This window comes from Polypterus senegalus, chromosome 8, assembly GCF_016835505.1.
Source record: "Polypterus senegalus isolate Bchr_013 chromosome 8, ASM1683550v1, whole genome shotgun sequence".
Classification (NCBI taxonomy): domain Eukaryota; kingdom Metazoa; phylum Chordata; class Cladistia; order Polypteriformes; family Polypteridae; genus Polypterus; species Polypterus senegalus.
In genome coordinates, this window is record NC_053161.1 from 89833974 (window position 1) to 89860286 (window position 26313).

At 36.6% G+C, this 26313-nt stretch overlaps 1 protein-coding gene across 1 annotated transcript in view; it reads right to left on the reverse strand.

Annotated features, from left to right (window-relative positions):
- Nucleotides 1–26313, reverse strand: part of LOC120534123 (kielin cysteine rich BMP regulator) — a 314528-nt gene that overhangs the window by 81748 nt on the left and 206467 nt on the right. Inside the window, 4 exon segments of the mRNA XM_039761428.1 lie at nucleotides 3798–3968; nucleotides 6633–6815; nucleotides 13661–13754; nucleotides 14479–14561. Of these exon segments, the coding sequence (XP_039617362.1) occupies nucleotides 3798–3968; nucleotides 6633–6815; nucleotides 13661–13754; nucleotides 14479–14561 (531 nt within the window).

The following is a 26313-nucleotide window of genomic DNA, read 5'->3' on the forward strand; positions in this document are numbered from 1 at the left end:
TGCAGACAGATCGCGTTGCATTCCAAAATTTTTTTTTTAAACGTTAGTCTATCATAGATCCTCCCTATGGCATTTGCCACTTGATTGACATACAGGGCGGCCAGTCTGAGATCTCTTATCTTCTAAGACACTGGTCATCCCGCACGTACGATCAAACGCGCGAGCTACTGCAAAACTCAGACTGTGATCTAGTTAGCTTTCCAATTTATATCAACTAAACAAGGGATTTAAAAAAAAATGTTTGGGGAGGGTATGGGCTGGATGTGGAATTGGAAGAGGATTTTTTTTCTCACAATGACACAATCGAAGTGCGTTTGTCTGATCTGTCAATCTATCATTGCTATTCCAAAGAAGGAAAATGTGGAAAGGCGCTTTCGAACTGTTCATTAAAACTACGAAACTGACTTCCTTCCGAAAAGCGATCTGAGAAAGAGAAAAGAGAGGGAACTAAAATCGCAGTTAATCAGACAGCCGTCATTTTTCACTGGGCTGAATTCAAGAGCCCCTTGACTGCATTATTCGGCTCTACTTATTTATAAGAATCAGCATTTTCCCACATGAAGATTATTAAAATCCAAATACTGTAGTGACCATAAATGTTTTGAATTGTTTTATATATATATATATATATATATATATATATATATATATATATATATATATATATATATATATATATATATATATATAATTTTTGAAAGTAGCTCGCAAGCCGAAAAAGTGTGAGCACCTCTGGTCTAGTGACAAGTCACCATGGTGGGGAGGTGACTAACATTGTTGCTTCATATCGCCAGAAGACGATTTTCAAAAGCACTCCTGATTTTGTGTCAGATTCTGACTGAGCAAGTGTTGCTCAGTTTTACTTTTAATTTATTTTCTTTATTTGCTTAATTTATAATATTTGGCCTGCAACTGCACCTTGTTGTAAAGATCCAAGATTATTTTACACAAAAACAAACAGGGCCATGGACATGTGGGAGGATGGGCACTGTCTTGGGGCTGCTCTATGATGTCAAATAGACATAGCCACGTGTTCTTGGTGGTCTTTTTTTCCCAACTATAAAAGTAGTCTCTTTTGAATCTGAGACTAGTTTAGATGCTTGTTTTGTATCAAATTTGATGCACACCAACAGAAAAAAATGCAAAAACATATCACTTTACATACCTAGGTGATGCAATAAAGCATTTTGTAATAACATGAAAAAAGATGAGTAAAAGAAATAAAGGGAAAATATTAAGCTATATAATTATTAAGAGCTAGGGTTGGAAGGTAAAACTAAAATGATAACTAAAAATGGAAGTATAAAATATTATTGGGCATAATGTATACTCAAAGAACATCACAATGGAATGGAAATATAGTAAGAGTGTGTTGGTTAGCAAATGTTGACATTTATATTTCCTGACTATGTACACATTCATAATATAGGCTATACCTGTATACAATGACAGCCAAAAATATTGACTATTGTTACAAAATAGATCTCATTTGATAAGACTTTGTGGGCATTTTTGATGATGTCACCCATTGTACACATCACTGATTTACAGAATGGAAGTTAAGTCACTATTCCTTCAAAAAATTAAATAACATTCTCAAACTGACTTAATCTAGTTCAGGTTCAGTGGAGGTCAACTGCTCACCCCATTTAGTTTTTTCTCTCTTTTCCTCTCTCTCCCTTACTAATACCCTATTTACATTTTTGTAATTTCCCTCTGATCTTTCATCTTTCCTGTTGCTCCGATTTTGCAGGGGGTGTGGGTATCATCAGAACTGTTCCTCTCAGGTGCAGCCTTAGAGGGCTATAAATAACAGCTACAATGCAATCACATTAGCTACTTTTGGTTGCTATAATTTTGGACTGCATTTTGTGCTAATTTCTTTTTCCTCAGGTTTTGTTTCTCTGAGACACCACATATTTAAGTATTTAAGGTCTTGTAAAAAGAAAATTTCCCTTCGGGGATTAACAAAGTACACTAAAACAAAACCAATATCAAATTACATTGTGTATATCTTTGAAGAAGTTTCATAAACTTTCGTCTTTTGTATTTTTGCTTTTGAATACAGGAGTTCACTTTTTGGTTTATTCTTTTGGCTTGACAAATGGTTTATGTTTCTGCTTTCATAAACAAGTTTTCTTTCTCTGTAACTTTGTTACTTTTTAATTGACAGTTAAAATCGATCAAATCATACCAATAAAATCTTATTTATGTGGTCTTTTTGAGTTTCGGATTGCTTTTTCTCAGTTTTGCATTCACATTTGAGTAAATTCTTAACACCCAGCAGCTTTATCTTTAGTGTAATTCTATGTTCCAGGAATTTATTTCTATATAACAGTAAATGCTTGAGCCTATTGTTAGGGAACAACATGGCATTCTGCAGTTATTTTTCATTTCAAGAGCAAGTAAAGAAACAATTAAGCTCAATTTATTTCTTGTCATATTTAAATTCCTTTGACATACTGTAAGTTGAACTGCTTTTATCTGTCTTAACATTACATTCTTTCTACTTGTTGTCCCATTAGCTAATTAAGTCTTGACAGAAGGTACTGTAACTTAGATTCTAAAATTAAACAGTTGAAGTGCTCAGAAAATTTTATACTGTATTAGTCTGGTGAAAACTTGTTAATTAGATGTATAACTGATTAATCCAAACTGCAACATCACATCACATTTTCTGTATTGGTATATTTAAATCAACTGGATTGATTTTTTTCTAATTGTATTTTGGGTATATTACACTAGAAGGAATTATATCACATATAGCGTTAGACCCCCGAATAGAAATAGGCTAGGTCAAAAAATGAAAAATAAAAATAATGATAGTTTATGTTTGCTTTTATAAATATTATTAAAAGAAGTGAATAAATTGGTAGTCCAGGATGCCCAGGACTACAAGTTTTTAATTTTGGACAACCAAACTACAGACTTACAGAACCCTGGAGATCACCAGATGTTTCAGAACTTTGGTGTATACAATATGTTCATGACAAAAGCAATTTGATAAAAACAAAAGATACAATTCTTCATTTATGATCTTATCTTCAGTGTTGCTTTTAAAGAATAATGTTCTGCACACAAACCTTAAGATATATATACTATCAGTGGTGAGCAATATAACAAATTTGTGCAGCAAGTAAGCATGAGAAACATTGCCATTAGCAGTAAAGCAAGTGGTGCAGTAAGGGCAAGAATGCCAAAAGTTAATTGTTATTATTTTATCTTTCACCATGATATAAACAAGGAACTAATTACCCATACATTGCTACAGATTAAAAATACAGGTGAAATTTCTCACTACTGCTTCAATACAATACAATACAATTTAGTTACAAATGAAAGGAATCTTAATTACAGGAAGCATTATGATAAAAAGAAAACATTTTTTCAAATACTGAAAGAATATTTGCAGTGGATAAATAAAAAAGATATTCCACAAAGCAGTGATGACTGCAGAGAGGGGACAGCATTACAACCAGATCAGAGAATGTACCTTGCTGTATGGAGAGTGAATCCAGAAACCAAATAAATAAGAGTGAGCCAGTGGTCAAGGCTAAACCAGTAACCTCATGATGTTTTTTCTCCACTTCTCTAATTTTCTAATAAGCTAATGTATCTACTAAAATTCATCCTTATGGTCTTAATCTCAAAAGAATATAAGAAAACTAGATTATTGAAGCATTTCAACATAAAAAGCTGCTTGTCTTTAAACTGATCAGTCAATAACATGATTTACATGCATGATGAAAAATAAAAGTTAATTTAATAAAATTTAATAATGTATGGATCTCATTTACCTTCACAAGCTGGGCAGCACTGGGCCTGTACTGGAAAAGGACAGTCCAGGATAGGGCAACTTCTTCTATCACAAGAAACTGTTCCTTCTCTACAAACACATAGCCGGCAAGGGTCAGAGGTATCGGTGAACTGTTCCCCATTTGCCATTTCTTTACCACCATAAAGACAGCCTATAATTGAAGATGCAAAGAGAATCACTTTAAAGTTTCCAAAAGTATAAATGATAATATAAATATACTGTATATATACAGGTTAAATCCTGTTATAACCTAATACCCAAGTAACAAAATTTTCAGGATCAGAAATACTCTTTGAGGGCCTGGACAAACATTCATAGAACATCATGTTAAATAAACTTCATTTTAACAAAATGTAAATCTCAGTATAACAAACATTTTTTTTGACCAGAAATGGCCACCAAAGATAATAATGTGATGCAAAAAATACTTAACACTGCTCCTACGCTGAGTCTCAGGAACCCTGCAATAGGTTGTCTCAAAGACAGAGACAATCTGTTGCAAAATTTCCGGTCTCAGGCAGCCTCAGCAAGCGTGTAGACGTTATATTATGTGCCATGCTCTATATATATAAAATCCTAAGAACAAAAGTGCAATAATTTTATGTTACGTTTTTTGTCACGCTTTAAATCGAGCTTATTTTAAAACCTACATATATATGTTTGGTATAATTCTTTTCAGAATTTATCAAACTTTAATGTGATGTTGTTAGATTTTCAGATTCTTATTCCATTTTTACATTAAAGAAAAAAATTTCAAGAACTTACTTCCTACAAGACAAGACTTTGTGCCAAGAGATTTAACCATGCGCGGGGCCGGAAATAAAAGACAAAAAGTAGGACAGTTGCTGCACAGGCTTTTAAATGTTTGAAGTGCTGCACCAGATGCAGATCACGCGGCATGGCAACAGTAGCAAGCAAGCAGTTGATCAAGCAAAGAGAAGGTAAAAAAAAAAAATATTTGTTTCCCATTGTATCACCATTTAAGAGGGGGTTTTGAAGGAGCAATCGCGTCTCCTTGGGGTGCGTTCAGCCCCTCTCTTCACAACGTGAGTGGCAGAGACGTGAAGTGGCTGGCGCATAGCGCAGGCCGAGGGGGTTGGCAAGTGAAGCAAGCAGGGGGCAAACCCCCTAGTGCATATATATACAGTATGTATATATAAATACACACACACTAAAATCTTGTCAAAAATAACAGAGAAATCTGTAGTAAACAAGAATAAGAAGTACAGGTAGAGCATGATAACATTTCAGCATGCCTAATATTACAGAAAAAAGGATTATACCACAAAGAACATATTATACAGTACAGAAAACTTTTCAGTATTTTTATGGTCTTCATTAAGAATGAGGCAATATAAATAAAAAAACAAGATTTTATCTCATGAAAACCTGGACTATTGAGTAATTATTAAAAAAAAAAACTTCATCCTGCTACTCCTTTTATCACTTTCAACAATACTTCATTTTCTAAATTAATAATTTAAAAAGTATACTTAAATTCCTGTTGAAGTTATTCAAATGCAAGCAAAGTAAAATAATTGAAAAGTCTGCAGAAGACTAGGCAATGCCTTTTTAATGCATGTTTTAAATTATGCCATAGTTTAACTGCAAGTTCCCAACCTCTAATCCAAATTCTTTAGGGCTAGATGTGTTTCAAAATTTTTAATATTTTAGATTCCGTGAAACTAAAAATAAGGTTAGGGGTATACTCCAAGAGTATTCTGCAGAACTCATACAGACATGGGTATGAAGATGCCCATAACACACAGGCAATTTTGGAGGCGGGAAATTTTTTTTTATCTGATGCACCTTGGGTGTGGATCTGATGGCAGACAATTATACCACAAGAGTAAATCTGAGAAAAAAGGTCAAAACTATGATGAGTTTTAAAATTAGGAGGTACTAGATAAAAATTATGAGACGCTAAATCATAATTTTTAAATATTTAGTCATAACAATGAGATAGTAAGTTATAGTAATGAGACAAATTGAAATTATGAAATGTGAAGTTTAAAGTATGATATCCTAAATCATAATATAAAGATATAGAATAAGAATCATAAGACGGTAAGCCATAACTATAAAAGATTAAATTGAAATAAGGAGATAAATTAAAATCATGATACAGTAAAATGGAATTATGAGATACTAAGTGAAAATCTGAGAATGAAAGTCATGCTTATGACACATTAGGCCTAAATTATATGATCATTTTTATTTACTTATTTATTTTTAATGATGTAAATGGGGTTACATAGATACCAAACACTTCATTATTTGTAGAATTTGTAACTGTTTGTAACATGGGATGCATGCTTTCTATGTCAGAAGTAGGCATATCCACCGTTTTCCTACTTACGTGTAGGAAGTTTAGAAATGATGCACAGTTTCTCCAAGGAAAGCACTTTTTCATAAAATATTAAATTAAGTACTAATATAATTTATATAATTATTAATATATCTTTTAATTAACTGGGGACCCCTTGTCGGTATGATGTGTTGTGCACAAAAGCAGGTCACTTTTTCACATGACATTCAGTATGATTGCTGGATGTGAGTGTGCCAGGCATTACTGAAAGAATACTAAAGTGTTGAACTAAAACATGAAATCCCTTAATTGAGCCAGAAGAATAAGCTATAGGGAACATATACTGTATCCCTAAATTGTACTTTTTATTATTTATTTATTATGATTTATTATTTGCAACAAGTACATATACATTGTGCTACTAAAGATACAACAGTTCACAAAAAATATAAATAAATTACACTAAAATATAAATAATTTAAAAATAAAAAAAGTAAAAAGCATTACCATCACAGGTTCTGCAGCAGTCTTGAACAATAGGGTGTGTACACAGGACAGGCGCACAAGGCTTGCGTTGGCAGGTGATTGTCCCATTATTACAAATGCATGAGCGGCATTTATCCACAGGATCATAGAAACGCTCCATGTGCTTGTAAGGTAATCCACTGTAAAAACATTCAGCTGGTGGAGCTATTTTGATAAAATAAACAACTGAATCTTAGTTGCTGATTTAACAGATATAAGATTTATAAAAACATAAGATGTTTTTATGTTGGCTCTAAATATTTTAATTTGATTTAAAATTTTCTAAATTAAATAAACAGTAATTTTGGTATAGGCTCTGGCTCCTCCTGACACTGAATAGGAAAATCAAGTTAGTAAATAAATAGGTTGGAATGAAAAATACATAAAGGATTAAACCAAACATCAAAATTTTGCCTGGTCAATTTACTATTTCATGTAGCACCCCTCTGGCAATTTGAAATTGGTATTCTTAAAGAAATTTTCTGAAGTACCATGTGTAGCATTAATACATGTTACCTCTGACTGTCCCAGGTTAGCAACTGTGCTAGCAACAGTATACAAACAATACCAAAAAAATGGAGGTACCCAAAAGAACAACAAAATTTCAGTGCATCAAGATGTGATCAATATTTATGTTTACTTACAAAACTGAAAAACAAATTAAAGGATTAGACTCCCCACATAGCAAAACCCTTTTAAGGAAAAAAAAATGCATAAAAGTGGAAAAAATGTATCCAAAATCATGAGACATTTACTATTCAAGGGAAATGCGACTAGTCTTTTCCTTTATATTTAAAACTTTTTTGACTCCTATGAACATCTATTGGGTTTTAATATAAACTGGACAAAATCTTCACTCGCATGTCTACATTTTTCATGTTAATGTTGATAATTCTCTCCTTCCACTGCTTTATCTACCTAGATTAAATAGTACTTAGGCATAGAAATCTCCCCCATGCTGTACAATTATTAATCTTCATTATCACCAATTTATATGCATGCCATACAAAAATGCATTAGATCTATTATTTTATCTATAATAAGGAAAAACAAAACAAAACGTGAAACCAAGAATATTTACAAGTTCAATATTAAACAGACTTTAATTGCTTCATGTGTTTGAAAGTGATACATTAGCCTCTATGATAATGTGGAGATCAGGAAGTGCAATGGATTAGCAAGGAGGAAGTAAGAACAGCTATGAAGAGGATGAAAAATGGAAAGGCCGTTGGTCCAGATGACATACCTATGGAAGTATGGAGGTGTCTAGGAGAGATGGCATTGCAGTTTTTAACCAGATTATTTAATGGAATCTTGGAAAGTGAGAGGATGCCTGAGGAGTGGAGAAGAAGTGTACTGGTGCCAATATTTAAGAATAAGGGGGATGCACAGGATTACAACAACTACAGGGGAATAAAATTGATGAGTCACAGCATGAAGTTATGAGAAAGAGTAGTGGAAGCTAAGTTAAGAAGTGAGGTGATGATTAGTGAGCAGCAGTATGGTTTCATGCCAAGAAAGAGCACCACAGATGCAGTGTATGCTCTGAGGATGTTGATGGAGAAGTTTAGAGAAGGCCAAAAGGAGTTGCATTGCGTCTTTGTGGACCTGGAGAAAGCATATGACAGGGTGCCTCGAGAGGTGCTGTGGTATTGTATGAGTAAGTCGGGAGTGGCAGAGAAGTACGTAAGAGTTGTACAGGATATGTACGAGGGAAGTGTGACAGTGGTGAGGTCTGCATTAGGAGTGACGGATGCATTCAAGTTGGAGGTGGGATTACATCAGGGATCGGCTCTGAGCCCTTTCTTATTTGCAATGGTAATGGACAGGTGGACAGACAAGATTAGACAGGAGTTCCCGTGGACTATGATGTTTGCTGATGACATTGTGATCTGTAGTTATAGTAGGGAGCAGGTTGAGGAGACCCTGGTGAGGTGGAGATATGCTCTAGAGAGGAGAGGAATGAAGGTCAGTAGGAAAAAGACAGAATACATGTGTGTAAATCAGAGGGAGGTCAGTGGAATGATGAGTATTCAGGGAGTAGAGTTGGCGAAGGTGGATGAGTTTAAATACTTGGGATCAACAGTACCGAGTAATGGGGATTGTGGAAGAGAGGTGAAAAAGAAAGTGTAGACAGGGTGGAATGGGTGGAGAAGAGTGTCTGGAGTAATTTGTGACAGACAGGTATCAGCAGGAGTGAAAGGGAAGGTCTACAGGAAAGTAGTGAGACCAGCTATGTTATAAGGGCTGGAGACGGTGGCACTGACCAGAAAGCAGGAGACAGAGCTGGAGGTGGCAGAGTTGTACATTAATGTGTACATTAGAGGGTCAGCTCAAGATGGACGGATGAGAGACAAAGTCAGAAAGGTGAGATTGCGTTGGTTTGGAAATGTGCAGAGTAGAGATGCTAAGGATAGAGCTGCCAGGAAAGAGGAAAAGAGGAAGACCTAAGTGAAGGTTTATGGATGTGGTGAGAGAGGACATGCAGGTGATGGGTGTAACAGAACAAGATGCAGAGGACAGAAAGATATGGAAGAAGATGATCTGCTGTGGCAATCCCTAACGGAAGCTGCTGAAAGAAGAAGAAGAAGAAGAAGAAGGAAATGCATAACTGTTTGAAATGGCAGAAGAAAAGACAGTAAATAAAACACATATAAACAATTATAAAAGCAGTTGAAGTCTTACATTTTGGGCTTGACCACCTGTGAGACTTATGATACACATCATAAGACAAGTTGAAAGGTAAAAAATAAGTACAGAATGTGATACACAGGCACAGAACGGTCACTTACATAAAGCACCGATTTTGCTGCCATTAGCCAGGAGTAAGTTCTGAGAACTCTCTGTCTTATTAAAACATTATTTGAATTAGATTGTTTGGATGTACTGCTTAAGACTCCACTATGTGTTGTGTATCGCAAATGTTTATGGGATAATGATTTACATACAGTGTTTTACTGAGATGGCTTTGTTCATAGGAGAGTGCTGACATGATTGCTTACATTTTGATATATCTTAAAAGTTAATTAAATATTTTTCATTTGTTGCATCAAAACATTACTTTTACAAAACAAAACTCACTGTTTGTAAAACTGCAGCAATATATAATTTATTTTATTCATTTGCACCACAAATTCTAGGCCAAATTCTTCCAAGTGCAGAAATAACTAAGGGGAACAGAGTCTAGTACTGAAATTGTGAGTGAGAAATACCGCATTGCATTAATGAGGGCATGAAGGCAACATTTAAGATGGATATTAAGCAAGCAAAAAAGCAATTAAAGAGGAATATTGCAGATAAGGCAAAAGATGACACAAGGGGATTAATATTAAGTACTGTATTTTAGTAGTAAAAGAATAGTCAAGGAGAATGTGAAGTGCATCGTGTGTAATAAAAGAGAATTAAAATATACAGACAGTGAAATAGGAAGTGTTCTAAGCTTACATTTTTTAAAGTTTGCACATGTGAGGGTGTGGATAACCTCTCACCGGTAACTACTTAAGGATGTACTGAGTGATTTGGAAATTGTAGAAGAATTGAATTGTACATCTCAGATTAAATAGGCCTGAAATGAAACAAATCACCAAGGCCAAATAATATGTATCCTTGAGTAATTAAGAAGGATAGTGAGTACTGTCGTGGATGCCAGGGGCGATGACCCGGCTGGGATGCCTTGGAAGACCAGGAAATGGGCGTGCGCCCATCTGGGACCACGTGGGGGCTGCCTTCCTGGTTGCTTTGGGGGCCACGGGTACAGGGCATGGAAGCTCCACCCTGTAGGGGCCCGTGGTCACCGCGGGAAGACTTTGGGAGACACCCGGGGAGCTGCCGGAAGGACAGCCGGCACTTCCGCCACTCTGGGGCTCATCCGGGAACCATATAAAAGGGGCCGTCTCCATTCATTCAGGGCTGGAGTCGGGAGGAGGAAGGACAAAGCACAGAGGAGATGTGGAGGCGGCCCGAAGAAAGGCATTTGTTGCCAGGACTTTGTATTGGGGTATTGTGCACGTGACTGGGTCTATGTGACCATTTGACTGGGTCTTAATGATCATTGACTGGGGTCTGTGTGACCAGCTTAACGGGTCTGTGTTACCAATTTAACTGTAAATAAAAGTGTGGTGGTTGAAAAACAACATGTCCGCCTGTCTGTGTCCGGGTCGGCTCCACAGTACATATATAAATGCATATTTTTAGGAATTCCCTGCACAAATTTTCAGGCTGGCAAATGGCAAACAGTATTGTTAAATATTTCATATCAATAAATCACTTACTGTTTTTTTTAGTTAAATGTTTTTAGTTATATTTAACCAACTACAATCTTTTATTTAAATAGTTCTATAGTATTTTGCATTAATGAAGAAAAAGGTTTCTTTATTAAAATACATAATTTATTTATGCATCTTCCATTGGTTTTAAAAAAGCAGTGGCACGGTGGCACAGTGGGTAGGGCTGCTGCCTCGCAGTTAGGAGACCCAGGTTCGCTTCCCGGGTCCTCCCTGCGTAGAGTTTTCATGTTCTCCCTGTGTCTGTGTGGGTTTCCTCCAGGTACTCTGGTTTCCTCCCACATTCCAAAGACATGCAGGTTAGGTGCATTGGCGATTCGAAATTGTCCCTAGTGTGTGCTTGGTGTGTGTGTGTGTGTCTGTGTGTGACCTGCGGTGGGCTGGCTCCCTGCCTGGGGTTTGCTTCCTGCTGTGCCCTGTGTTGGCTGGGATTGGCTCCAGCACCATGATTGGCCCTGTGACTGTGTAGTTACGATATAGCGGGTTGGATAATGAATGGATGGATGGATTTAATTTATGACACTCTTAACACATTATTCATATTTATTGGGGTTTACATTAATAGGCAACAGCAGTCAAAAAAGATGATGTCAGAGAAAATAAAATTAGAACATTTAAGTAGACTTAGAGAGGAACAAAATGTAGACAGTTTTTTTAATACAAAATACATTAAAATGTTAACACCTAAAACAGAATTCATTATCATTTATTTTTATGTTTTATAAGGAAGCATTTTCTCATAAAGTAAATATGAATCACTATCTTAAAGAAAGCACTTGTGTATTTTTTGCAATTTTCTAACACTGTAAGTCATTAGGAGCAAAAAAGTAACCACCTGAATAGGTACTTTATGACTTTTAGACAGGGAAACAAATTTATGAAATTATAAAAAATATTTTTGATGGAAAACCATTTATCTTATTCAAACATATAGTTCTTTCCATTTGAATGAAAAAGTAAAATATTGTGTGACGTATTACAAAATCTAAACTGAATAATTATAAAGAGACAAAATATCATTTGGCACAATCTTGATTTCGGACTTTACAAAGTGGACTATATAGAAATGGGTATCCCTTTAACAAGCCTGATAAGTACAAATTTATGAGCTGAATTCTGAAATTCTAAAAAATAAAAGTTCATACTAAACTGCCCATTATGCTAGGCTTTAGTGACAAATCAGGCCCATTAAGAAAGCAGATTTAACAGGGATGTAGGCATCCAGCTGCACAAAACCCCTGCTTGCATTCCAAACTAAGAGACCAAATTTCACCTAGTATCAGGATCTATCTGGACTCCGTCCGATATGAAAGGTGTAAATCAGAGTTGAACTGACATCTATCCAAAGGCCCCTCTATAGACCTCTTGAGCCAGAAAGTGCAAATTGGACCCAACAAAGACAAAGACCTATAATTCAAAGGATGACTAGAATGAAGAGATTAAATTGCCTATTAGAAGATTCCTGATTTTGCAACTGGAAGTGACTTTAATCCAATCAGGAGAAGTCTCAACCTTCCTTTAAAACCACATGAACTACATCTTTTAAAGGAAGAAGCTCTATGATATTCACTTGACATTCACTGCTACTTCCTGGGGAATCTCCCTCTGGTGATTTCTCGCGGGTTGAAATATGCAAAATGACCTTCTGAAACCTGGTCTCTGAAACCTAAAAGGTTACAAGCCACTCTTCCTTGGATATATGAATCGATAAACTATTCTCTTTGTGAACCTGACAGCTAATATTCAGTTTACCTAGCTACACACTCAGTCAGCCTAAAGGCTGAGAAGCAGCCATCACTTCAAAAAAGGAAATTCAGAATTTAAACACTTGTGCCAGAAAAATTAATGCTTTCCTTAAGTTGCAGACAGAAAAGCAATGGGTCTAACAGCAGATAGCAAGCTGAGAAAGCAGCAGCACAGCACTGACAAGGATCATGCAGCAAAGAGAAAACGTGCACTACAATGCATAAAGAATCTTCTACATCATCCATAAAGACTTGGTATCATAAAACTAATTATTTGTGCCAAGATAAATTAGAATTCTAAATAAACAGTACACAGACAGTCTATGTTTTATGTGTTTGTCTCTAAAGTCTGTCTGCATCAAGTCGTATGTCAATATATAAATGTATTTATTATACCTCTACAATCTCCAACAACAGAGTAAGGCAAGGTAAATAAAGTAGAAGCATTGATGAACTAATTTAGTAATTATCAGTATTGCCGAAGGTAAAACTGATAATTAACCAACTTCAAATTCACTCAAGTTAAAATGTTTTTTCCAAGTCCTATAGTTTCACTTAAAGACTGACATGTGTATTTTAAATTTAAATGTTCTCAATTCAGCCTAAGTCTAAATATGCCCCGGGTCTTTTTAATCACAGGCAGGTACACTGTTTTAATTTACTGTCCTTTTCTGAGCACTAGGTTTTCAGTATACTGTAGGGATTCTTCACATCTCAACTGCTTTTGTCATGCAAATGATTGTCTGCCAACAAGTACATACTGAAAGAGATTGGTAACTTGGCTGATATAAGTAAAATTACGCAAACTGAAATTCTCTTTTGCTAAAAAATTATTTTCATCCATGTTTATCATATGTTTATTTAATTTGATATAAAAGTTGTGATTCTCTTTTATTAAACATAATATTCAGCAATGCTAATTTAACATTCTGTAGGTTCACTTAATTTGCTATTATATTTAATTTTGAGGAAATATTCCTACCTGGACACTGCGGACAACATTCACCAGGTATTATAAAAGGGTTGGAGCATAATAGCGGAGGGCATCGTCTGGGAAAGCACTGTACATTTCCATTCTGTTAGGAGGAATTTTTAAAATATGAATTAAACGATACATCTATAGTAAAAAAATAACATAACAGTACTTAAAGTATTACAGAATATTATACAGTTATAGCCCAACACAAACATTAAAATGTTTTATATGGAGTGGCTGTTTGGCTGAAGGGCTTTTCATGAGTGTTGAATTTGAAACATGATGGCAAAGGTATTATAATTTGGCAACTTAATATCAATCAGGTGGACATTCGTGATGAAACACATACAACAGAAATTAAGGACAAAGAAAAAAGTACTGGATGTGTCTTTCAGTATGCTGCAAGATCTCAACCTTGTAGATAGGACAGACCTTCTCAACTACTCTATTAAATTTGCAGACCACCTCTTCTCTTCTTAAACCATAATGCACTGCTAAGCTTGATGTAGTTAATTCATAGCTTTTAGCTCAAATCTGTACTCCATCTTGCAGGCAAAAAGATTAGTTACTCTACATACTGTACGTTACAAGTTCAGGATGCAATACAAAGACAACTTTTAGACAGTTAATTAAGAAACTGGTAGCCAGATTAGTCTAGGCCATTAATACGTTTATAGGTAATTAATTCATTCATTAAAAAGTTTACAAAGAAAACATGATTTGGGGACTGCATTAAATTACTTGACCTACTGAAAAAAATGCAATTGAAGTTGGTATATTTCCATAAACATCAAAAAAAAGTTTGATATTTCATCAACACTTACTATACAGTGGCAAACTTTGCACTTGTCAGTAGGATGAGGGTACTCTGCTCCATTTACATAATCTTTTCCAGCAAAGCTACAACCTAGACAAATCATAATAGTTAAGATCTTGACCAAAGGAAAATTATCAGTATTTTCACAATTTATCAACATTCACAAAATAAAGTAAGTGCATTTATAGAATATTAAATGTTAATAATAAATTGTGTAAATGGAGAAAGGTTTTTCAGTAACACACATACATTTCACATTTTTGAAAGAACAGTGTACAAGAAATACAGCAATTATTATGAAGTTTCACTTCTGCTTGTCATAAGACATACAGTATACTTACCAATTAATTGTTAAATTAAAAGTTAAGAGTATTGTGACACGAGTCACTGTCTTGCACCCCAAAACATGAGGCTGAGTCTCAATACTTTAGGAAAGCCAGCTTTATTCAACTTGAAACAGGAACAGCAAGGTTATTTATTGCAGCGGGAGCTACCACTCTCACAGACAGAGCAAACAGGTATAGTCGGAGGCAGGTCAGTGGCCAGGTTATACTGTTCCCTGCCTTTATAATGTTCCTTGCATCACCCATCAGTGACAGGTGCATATAGTGCAACAGACAAGCAGTCCTCCACAGACGCGGCAGGCGGTTTTAGCGTGCTGTCCCATTGGGGGGTTCCTAAAAGACTTCAGAAACCTCACAGTATATCTTCCATTTTCCAGGAGGACAAGCCTTCACACACTGACATTTCACCCTCAAAGGTGTACATATACCAGCAATCTGAGCAGCTGCAAGCAGACACAATTGAAAAGGAAGAAGGAACACCAGGGCATATACTATTCCGAATGGAGTACAATTCCAGAAATTTAATTAGACTTTCCTTAAATTATATAATACATATAATAAGGCCAGGCCTGGAATATTGTCTGCAGTTTATTGTACAGAAGACAACATATTCCTGAACTGAAGAGTCTTTGTGATTAAAAGGAACTATGGAGAAAATGCAGAATAAGAAGAAAACTGCAGGTAGAGGATAAAGCTGAAACGAACAAAACTACAGGTAAGTGAGCATGAGAGTAGATCCTGTAATTAGTGAAGCTAATGCTTTCAAATGATCTACAAAAAACTAGAGTCTAAGTGTCTAACAACTGTCTACATGAAGATGTTCAGGTTACCAAGTTGAACACACACAATCGATCTTAATTAGGCAATGTTTTTCCATTTTCTTCTCATGAGAAGATTTTGTACTCTCAATAATTTAAAGGTATACCAATATATCAAAAACTGAAAACACTTAATACTATTTACTGACAATTCTATTATTGAAGTCTGAAAGGTTAAAAAGACACCACGTACACCTTAAGATAAAGTTGGCATATTAAAAGTGGGTCTGAACCAGGTACATACAACAATACTCTTTTTCATGACTCCCATCTGTTTATTTTCTGAAATAGATTTTTCAGAATGCCCTAAATTTTCAACACACCTTATTTCTCAGACTAAAGAATTGGGATTTAACCTCAATTCACTATCATACTCTTCACTTCACTTTCACTTTGTTTATTCTAGTGATGGATGCATCTGTAGCATGTTGAGTTGAACAGCCCAGACCATCCAAGTCCAGGCAATGTTTTTTGGCTCCTCCTGGGAAATTCCCAGACACATTCAGGGCAGTCAAAGAAGAAAATATCCTGAATCCAGCTTGTGCCTTATCTCATGGTCAGTAACTGGTACGCTTATTCTCATCCACCTAGTAGACATTCTAACTACATACCCATACAACCTCAGCTGGGTCCTCTTGATTTAAAGAAGCAGTGGTTTTACTCTGAAATCATCCCATGTTACTGAGCTTTTTATCACAAATAGTCTATCATCCCTTCATAATGCTCATTTTGGCTGCTTGTGCTCTAGATCTCATTCTTTTAGCCACAACTTGTCCATCACGACTATAGTAGAGGTTAGATAAATGTAAACTTTTTTCATGTCCACAAATCACACGGAAACAGGATTGAAAAGTTCATATCAAATTCTTGTTGAGAAATGGCTGATCTACTCTTCCATGACAGGGATGTCCTCGATATCATGTTCTCCATTACCAGGGAGTTTGATGGGTTGATTTCTTCAGTAATTAGAGTACACCTTCTTTTCCTAGTATTTAAAAGTGGGGAATACCACTTTCTACATTCAAAAAGGAAAATGGTGTGGGTCAGATGCATAGCCAGTCAGGTGATACACAAGAGTTAGTTGGATCCAGGCATACTATCCATAAAAGATGACAAACTAAGTTAATAAACTGATTATATGACAATAAACAACTTAGCAGAAGAAGGCTCTTTAATCCTCTGCTTTCAGGAAATTTGGCAAAGCATATAATTAGACACCAAACATTATTAAAATGCTTGGTTAAGGTATATGGTCTCCGGTTTATGGTCTCCTTTTGTGAATTACACAGTAAGTTTGGCTAGCTGAGGTTATTTGTTTTTTTCTTAGTAAAATTAATTAACCCTTTCTGAGATAAACCTAGTTATTAATATTGTACATTCCCTGCACAAAAATGTATTTGCTGTAAGTAAATTAAAGATAAACAAAAGAAAATCTACTGAATCTCACATTCTTCAAAGAATCAAGCATAAAATTATAGTGCTCTGCTGGCTCCCAGTTAATTTGTGTTCCACTTTGCCCCAGCAGATGCTGTTGTACTACCATCATTGTTGAAATTATGTAGAAGTCAAATCTACAATGAGACTCACTCAAAATCCAAATGGGATGCTGGAATTTTCAAATGTGGCATATTTTCTTGATGATAAATATACAGGCCTAGCTCACCATGTATGTAATATATCTTGACATCTAAGCTTGCCTCATTTAATTGCTTATTTGGAATTTGGATGGGGGAACTAGTTGACTGTAACAGATGTTGAGCATGCAGTACTCCTGATTGTGAATACATGTGTTGTCATAAGTACAGAAGAAATGCTATTTTGTTTGACCCTACAAGTTTACTAATTTCCAGGAAAATTAAAAACACTAGTCAATTTTTAATACAGAATGAAGTCTATATTATATAACAAAAATAATGCAGTAACTTTACACTGATGTGAGTTAAACATAGATGGGCTATACTTTCACATCTGGGGGACATTACATAGTTCGAAAACAACATCGCTCATACTATAAATGCCTTTGGTGCCAAAGCACCTTGAGCTAAAGGTCAGGGATTGGCAGAGACTGTATATTCTAAAGGCTCAGAATAAACAGGTGCAGAGTCATCGTTTCGTAATTAACTGTCATTGAGTTGCCACTGATAATCAGAGAATGGGCCTAAGAGACCATGGAATTTATGCAGAAAGACAGGAACACAACCTTTTTTTTTTAACTTCTAGTGCCTCATGGATGAAGTTTAGGCCACAGAATAGTCCTTGTTTAATAGCTCAATAATGCAAACTACTGCAAGGCCAAATCGTCAAGTAAAGATCAGTAAAATGGCATCAACCATTGGATCTTCTGGTCAATATAAGAAGAAAGGGAAGCAGTCAAATTAAATAAGTCATCTTTCATGCAAAATTAAAGATCTTCATATTTCAGGGAGATGTACTGGCTGTAATGTGAAAAGAGAAAGCTAATAGACAGGAGGAGTTAAAATGTCATCATGGTACATGATTTTAGGATGACCTGTAAAGGTTTCTGGCAAACAATTCAATGAAATAGGAGGGGCAGACAGACATGGTCAATGCACTCCTAAGCAACAGTGATGACAAATATTAATATTGACTGAGGGCACTGTCAAGAGATGGAAGGAAAACAGAGAAACACTTAAATATGTTGCAGGGGGCATTACATGATACATCTGAGTTCTGTAACTAAAGTTAATGCCATGGTTAAAAAGCTCTGCAGAGGCAAAGCTGCAAGATTGAATGAAACATGTTCTACCAGAGAGAAATTCAACAGGAAAATACCAAACAAAAGACAAAGATGAAAGGGCAAACGTAATACACACGTGCATGAGTCTGAGCCTAAACAATCAAACAAAGCAAAACACAAAAGTTAAAATAATAACCAACATGCACAGAAAAAAGGCATGCAACTAATTCCCTACTTCTATCTAGTACTCAGAAACCTTTTCATTTGAGATCCACAATCTTGGATGTCAAGACTAGCATGCCATCATCTTTAATACTGTCCAGCTGAAGTGATTTTGGCACATAATGAGAATGCCAACGGATGAACACCATAAGATGTGTATAAACCATGGCTGACTAAAAGAAGACCCATAGCACACAGGATGAAGTGTAATTCCCAGTTTGCTTAGAACTCCTAGAAATTCCTAAACAGTACATAAAGAGTGTGGCTATGGAAAATGTTGCTTGGTCAATCCAGATCTAAACACTACCGTGGAGATTCGCTTGCATACTGAAGAGTCTATGGCTGAAGGTGGAAGCTGCCATTGATGTACTTTGTATATAAGAGCCAGATCAAATGTTATTCACCTATTTACCTTTATTTATTTACTTACTTCCAACAGCATAAAGTCACAAGTGGAGTGCAGAGCTTCCCATGTACATAGACAAAGTACAGCGATGGCAACCATCGTCGTCATCTGAGTTCACCTCTGTTATAGCACTTCTATGTGAAAACAGCAGTGTCAAATGTGCTAGGGGGGTTTTGTGGGATCGTGAACGTGACTGAGAGAATAAAACTGAATAAAAAAAAAAACAAAGCTAACCTTTACAAGTATCATAAATTTACACCGGCTGTTACAGACTGGAATCAAATGTATGTTTTAACTCTAAAATAGTAAAAATAAGAGCAGCTCACTTCTCAAAACGGACTCGTCTGGGGTACAACCCGTGAAGTTTTGATTACCAGTCAACAGTTGATACCGTTGCGCCACCAAAGCAGTCGCAGTATTTGCGTGTCAATATCGCACCCTACTGCGGGTTCTTTTTCTGCAGTTATATTCTTGAATAGAAGAGCACTTGTTCTGTTATATTTATACCTTTTGTGAAAGTGTTTCTTTGATATGTGGAATTCAGGCTTCACACATTATACACTTCATGTCTACATTTTGTCAATTATTACTAAAACATGAAAAACATTTCTGTTTTAACGATGTGTTTACATAGCTCATAGTAGACACGCAACTCACATGAAATGCAAGTGTTCCAAATAATGATATAGTATTTATAAAGGGTGTCATTTTGCTTGACTTCTCACTCTATACAACTCTAAGCAACTGACATGCAGGTAAACAGACTTGAGCTGAGAAAACTGTGCGGGGTGGGGGGATGTGACAGCAGGCTGCTTGCTGCTTATCGACACATTCACAGGATAAAAGACGCTGACGGAGAGGTGCGAAGCGATTTAAGGTGGGACGGATCTACGAGTTTTTTCGTAGGTTCTGGTAATTCTAGTGTTAACTAGAAGTAACTAACAAATCTGTGTGCCGCCTGAACTACACATCACCATTTAATCAGGTTCTATGGTTGCCAATATTCAAATGTACTTTGCATATTGTTATTATTTATGAATATTATCAATAATACATTATTTTATGTGTAACTTAATTCCTGCTTGTCTTTTACTAAACCCAATTGCCCGAGGTTATAGATATAGAAGGGAAGGTGGGGAGAAGTTATACAGTATACTATAATACCTTATAAACAGTGGTAAGTCTGGGAGATTTGAGGCATTCTGAAAAAGGCTACTTATTAATAATACAAAAGGGGAAAGTAGAGAAATATAATACTCTACCAAGACAAAACAATTGGCGTAGCCAGCAGGATTTTGGGGTAACCATGTTTTGCACCCTGTTTGCAAATACTATTGATGTATATGTGTGTGTGTATGTATGTGAATTTTAAGGCACCCAGTGTATAAATGCGGTGAAAGTAAAACGTTGTTTGGTTGCTGAATGGAATTTAACCAACAAAGTGTAGAGACTTCATGTGTGTTACGAGGACACACACGTTTGTGGTAGTGAGTCCCTAATTGGAGTGCTAAGGAGTGATGGGACATGCATGCGTGATTCATAGGGCACTTATTCGTTTAGAATATTTGTGTATGTATGTGTATGTTTGTTTACAGGGGCAAAAGTAGGCCAACCCATAATGAAGTTGGCAAATTGTATTAGTGGGGTATTATAGACTAAGAAATGCCTAAATTTATATTAAAGTCAGCCATCTTCCAGTGGAGTGGCAGAAGCAAGCAGGCTAAAGCCATGGAATGGAAACCTGTAGTGCAGGTAGAGAAAGCAGAAGCTGAGCTGAGCATGCCACAAAATGGAAGAGGGCCGTAAGGATTAAAAGCAGGAAAACAGAGATCAGGTATAAAGAAGACAGCTGCTGTTCTAAGAGGTTTACTATCTTGCATTATTGGTAATAAGGAAGATCATTATGAGAAAGAAAATAACAAAATGAATAAAAATGGAAAGTTGTGTGAAAGTTTTGAAAGATGTAACAGTTGGTGTGAAGAATGTGAAGTGTTAGCATGTAGAACACCCACTGCTAAAGTAGAAAGCATGGGAAAAAGGAGAGAAAACCGCCCATGGTGAAAGTTAGGGCAGTAGTAACAGGGTCTGACTGGAACTCTAAAACATGGGTGGGTGACTTACATGAGACAGATGAGTGCTCAGAAAAACAGTGGGAATGTGAGTGTGAGCAAAAGGAGAAGGATGAAAGGAAGGGAAAACAGAAAAGGTGTTACTAGGGGTAGACGGTATGACCAAAATTCTATATCACGGTATTTTTCTGAATTATCCCGGTTTCACGGTATTCAACGGTATTTTTTTCCCATGCATGAATGGATGTTAACCACATTTTCCACTGCAGTTGATGCAGTAGACCGGCTAAGAATAACCTATTCCACTGTCATGAGCAATGTACATTGTATAAAAAAACATTCTAATGTGCACACAAGTATTAATACAGGTTTGCATGGCCCAATAAAGTGATAGTTTTCAAGGGGGTGGCACTAATGAAGAGAAGGAATCACATTGCATGACAGATGCAGTCAAAATATAGAACCTTTTTATTGAACAAATTTTGCAAAAACTTAAATTATAATTTTGACAACATATTTTCAACCATCCAAGGAGGCAGTTAGACTTAGTAAAATATCCAGAGGTGCTTGTCAAAAGTTGTATTGCACTGAACATGTTCTCTCCGTGTCTGCGTGGGTTTCCTCCGGGCCCTCCGGTTTCCTCCCACAGTCCAAAGACATGCAGGTTAGGTGGATTGGAGATTCTAAATTGGCCCTAGTGTTTGCTTGGTGTGTGGGTGTGTTTGTGTGTGTCCAGCGGTGGGTTGGCACCCTGCCCAGGATTGGTTCCTGCCTTGTGCCCTGTGTTGGCTGGGATTGGCTCCAGCAGACCCCCGTGACCCTGTGTTCAGATTCAGTGGGTTGGAAAATGGATGGATGGATGTCTTAGAAAAGGAATAAATAGTAAATAATTTTTGTAAACCAACTACACTTTCTGTTAATGTTAATAATCTCTGTCTACTGACACGTTAAAGTGACTTTTTAAACAACTTTACCATCACTAAACTATTTAATATTTATTAATTTATTACATAATTTACTTATTTATTTGAACTATTTAAACTATTTAATATTTAAACTAATAAATAATGACAATAAAATATTACTGATAGTTGCACTATTATTTCAAGACTTCAAGCCCAGGTGCATTACACAGTATTCACAAAATTAAAATAAAATAAAACAAGTGCAACTTGGTGATGACATCTTTACCAACTGAACCATCATTTAGGCAAACTGCATTAATATGAACCTTGCTTCAAGCTAAGCTATATACATAAATAATAAAACTGCAACTTGCATTTATAATGCTATTTGTGGTATAGCACTACGGAATCGTATTAGGGCCATGGTGAAAAAAAAAAATCTGGACACAGGGAAGAAAAAAACAAACTACAGTGGAACCTCTAGATACGATCACCTCTGTATACAAGAAATTCAAGATAAGAGGAAAGTATGAGCGAAAAATTCAGATCTAAATACGAGCATTGGCTTGCGTAACGAGCCATGAGCCAGGCTGTGGTTATGCGTGACGCGTTTCCCGATCCGCCTCAACTCGGGGATTCACCCAAGCTGACGCTGCTAGCCTGTCAGCTCACTCAGTGTTCCTTGTTCTCCCATAGCGTGAGGATCTACGCGTTTGTGCACTTGTGATTTCATTGTTTCACTGTAGCAGTTCGCTGTATAAGCGTATTCAAAAATATCGCGGACATGCAGATGGAGAATAGGAGACGATTGCCCTTAAGAGGAGAGAGACACAGAGAGAGAGAGAGAGAGAGAGAGAGAGAGAGAGAGGCGCACGCGGACCGAGTGAGCGAGATAAGGAGAGAGAGAGAGAGAGAGAGAGAGCAAGAGACGCGTGCGTGAAGAAGCGAGAGAGATATAGAGAGAGAGAGCGGCATAGCAGCAGAGAGATAAGGAGAGGAGAGAGAGCGCGTCTTGGCGAGAGATAAGGAGAGAGAGATGCGCACGATTGAGAAGAACCATCAGCTCAGTTATGCTCACATGACGCTCAGCAGACAAAGTGTATCCATACTACTTGTATTGCAAGACATCGCTCGTTTCATCAAGTCAAAATTAACTAAAAAATTTAGCTCGTCTTGCAAAACACTCGTAAACCAAGTTACTTGCAAACCGAGGTTCCACTTGTTTATATTATTTATCAGTGTTATTTGTTAGGAAAATTGATTTTTATGTTGATATTTTTGGGGGTGCGGAACGGATTAACTGGATTTCCATTATTTTCAATGGGGAAGTTTGTTCTAGATACGAGAAATTCGCTATACAAGCTCAGTGCTGGAACGAATTAATCTCGTATCTCGAGGTTCCACTGTATATGTCGAGAATGAAGTCGACATGTTGACTTTATTCTCGACGTTTCTACTTTAATTTTGATGCTTACGTCGAGATTAAAGTCGACATTTCCACTTTATTCTCGCCGTTTATGTTGAGATTAAAGTCGACATTTCCACTTTATTCTCATAGTTTAATTTATAATTAAACTAAAATGTTGTAAACTAAACTTCATCCTAAAATCAATATTTAATTTACTAGATTTTCTCAAACCCTGTCATAAGTTAATGCAGCACATTAAATGCTTTGTGTTAAGTGTTCCCCGACCCAGTTGTTAATCACTACGCTTCTTAAACTGATTTCCTCCGCACTAAGAGGAGGCACCGGCAGCGATCACCGCACAGAATCCATTCACTTCATGATATTCCTGATCTCAAAAAATTTAGAATGCTAAGATAAATACCTGATATCATTTTCATGATGAAATGCAATAAAGCAGGTATTAAACATACATGGTAGTGAGGCGGTGGTGCTGCTCCCTCCCAGTAAGGGGACCCCAGGTGTACGTTCAGTGTAGAGAACTTTATGGCAGGTGTGATGAGGCTCCAAAAACTGGATGTATGAATGGGTATCGCACAGGTTTAACTTAAATATTGTGTAAATGTTGGGTTTGTGATCTGGTGGTCGGAGACACGAACACAGAATTCAATGGATGTTCTTCTGAGCGGGCTTTCTTTATTGCACACGTGCTGTCTGTCTAACGTACCAAAACCCCAGTTCATATCCTTCCTTTTTATTTCTCCACATAACCAATCACCACACGATAAACTTCTTTGTGAAATTAAAACTAGTTGTAAACTTAGCCCATAGAGCATTCAGAACTTTAAAAATATCTTCATTATACATGTTTAATTATGCCATCCATTCAGGGTTGCACCCATCCCAGCAAGCATTATGTGGGAGGCAGGAGGAAATTCTCAATGAGTCGCCAGCACATTGCAGGGTGAATACGAGCAAAACATACACTAGCAGTGTCGATATAGCATAACAAAACACCACATACTACATAACTTTGAAAGGAAACTGAAGCACGCCAAATAAACCCACCAGAAAAACATGCAAATTCAAGGTAGGGTACACCCGAGACACTCTTGCTGCGAGGCAGCAGTGCAACCTTGACGCCGCCGTGCCCCCACATGCTTAATACATGCTTTAATGCATTTCATCATGAAAATAATATCAAGTATTTATCTTAGCATTCTAAATGTTCAGAAAGCAGTAATATCATGAAGTGAATGTATTCTGTGTGGTGATCGCTGCCTGCACCTCCTTGGTACAAGAGGAAGTCGGTTTAAGAAGCACGTACCGATTTAACATGGCTAGGGGAGCACTTAACACAAAGCATTTAATGTGCTATATAACTTATGACGGGGTTTGAGAAAATCTAGTAAATTAAATATTCATTTTACGATGAAGTTTACTTTACAATGTTCTACTTTGATGACAAATTACGAGAATAAAGTCAATATGTCGACTTTAATCTTGACATAAACGATGAGAATAAAGTAGAAATGTCGAGAATAAAGTCAACATGTCGTCACACTATTACTCAGTTGCTTAAAAAGACTGCCTATGAATCTCCCTGTAATAAAATGGAGAAAAGAGAGCTGGTCTTGAGTAAAGAACAAAGGTCAGTTTTAGGAGAGATGCTGGATTTAGCACTTGGATTTTGGAGAAGTTTTAGCCCACACTTTCAGGTAGCAGTTACCATAAAATAAAAAAAGGATACACAGACAATAAAAAAATAGAAGGGCAATGAAGACAGAAAAGGAAAAATAGTTATTTCTGTTTCAATTTCCTGATCTTTTGCAATAGTGCTACTTCTATTGTAAGGTTTTACAGACTTTGTGTTGGTGCAGGTAATAAATAGTGAAGGCAATTAGCAGAGTAAAATCCATGCAGGAGATCGGGTTTACAACTAGCACATTGGAGTGGAGTGGCACTAGTGGCCAAGCTGTTCCAATAAATGCCTAGAAGCAAAGTTTGAGTGTTGGCACCAGGTCGACGGCCAAGAGGTGAGAATTGGACAGAAGCTGCTTTGTCACCTTCCATTTTGTAGACAATGTGCCTAAACAGTGGAAAATACCAAAGGCAAAGACTAAAGACAAAGACAAGAAGAAGAACTGAAGAGACAATAAGAAAAAGACACTTACTGGGGTTTAACAAGTCTAGTCACAATAGCTATAGTTTAAAAGGAAAGGTTTGTTCATTACTGCAGCAAATTTATATTCCATGGGGTGGAAACTGAACAAACTAGTTAGGAATGCCAAAATAAGGGGATTAATTTTGGGTTCATAAAGTATAGATTCTGGGTATTAATTAAGTGGGATAATTAATATAATTAATACTATTATTAAGTATACTGAGCAAATTGGTGAACTTTTCAGGAAAGCAGGTACAGCTGGTACTTTGTACATTTGCAAGTCATATGGGCTCCAATGTTTAGGTACAGTCTAATTGGGAAAATAAGGAAGCCCTGCTGAGGATGTCAGCTGTGGTACAAGCACAAGACCAGTGGGCCAATTCTGAACTGAGGTGTTTAGCACAGTTAGTATGCATATGGTGAGCAAACAACCTACAGGGGTGGCTTACAGGGGGAATGATGAGAGTTGCATAGCTGTGATGTCACATGGTGGTAATGCCAGCCTAAAATGGTAAACGCTGATGGCAGTCAAGAGTTGCACCATAGGTAGAAAAGCACAAGAGGCAACTAAATCAACCCCAAATTTGTGAATAGGGGCCACAGATGTTGGTTTGTGAACAGCTTATGCAGTGGCACATGTGCTCTCACATGGGCAGAAGTGGTTGTACTGGCACCTGTGGTATGTTACCTTTCAAATTTTGATGTTAATTGTACAGCTGCATATGCTTAAACAGATAGTTTGGGACAGGGGTCTAATTAGTAGCTAGACACAAAAACAGTAAAGAAAAAAGGTCAGTTTTAGGAATTCACA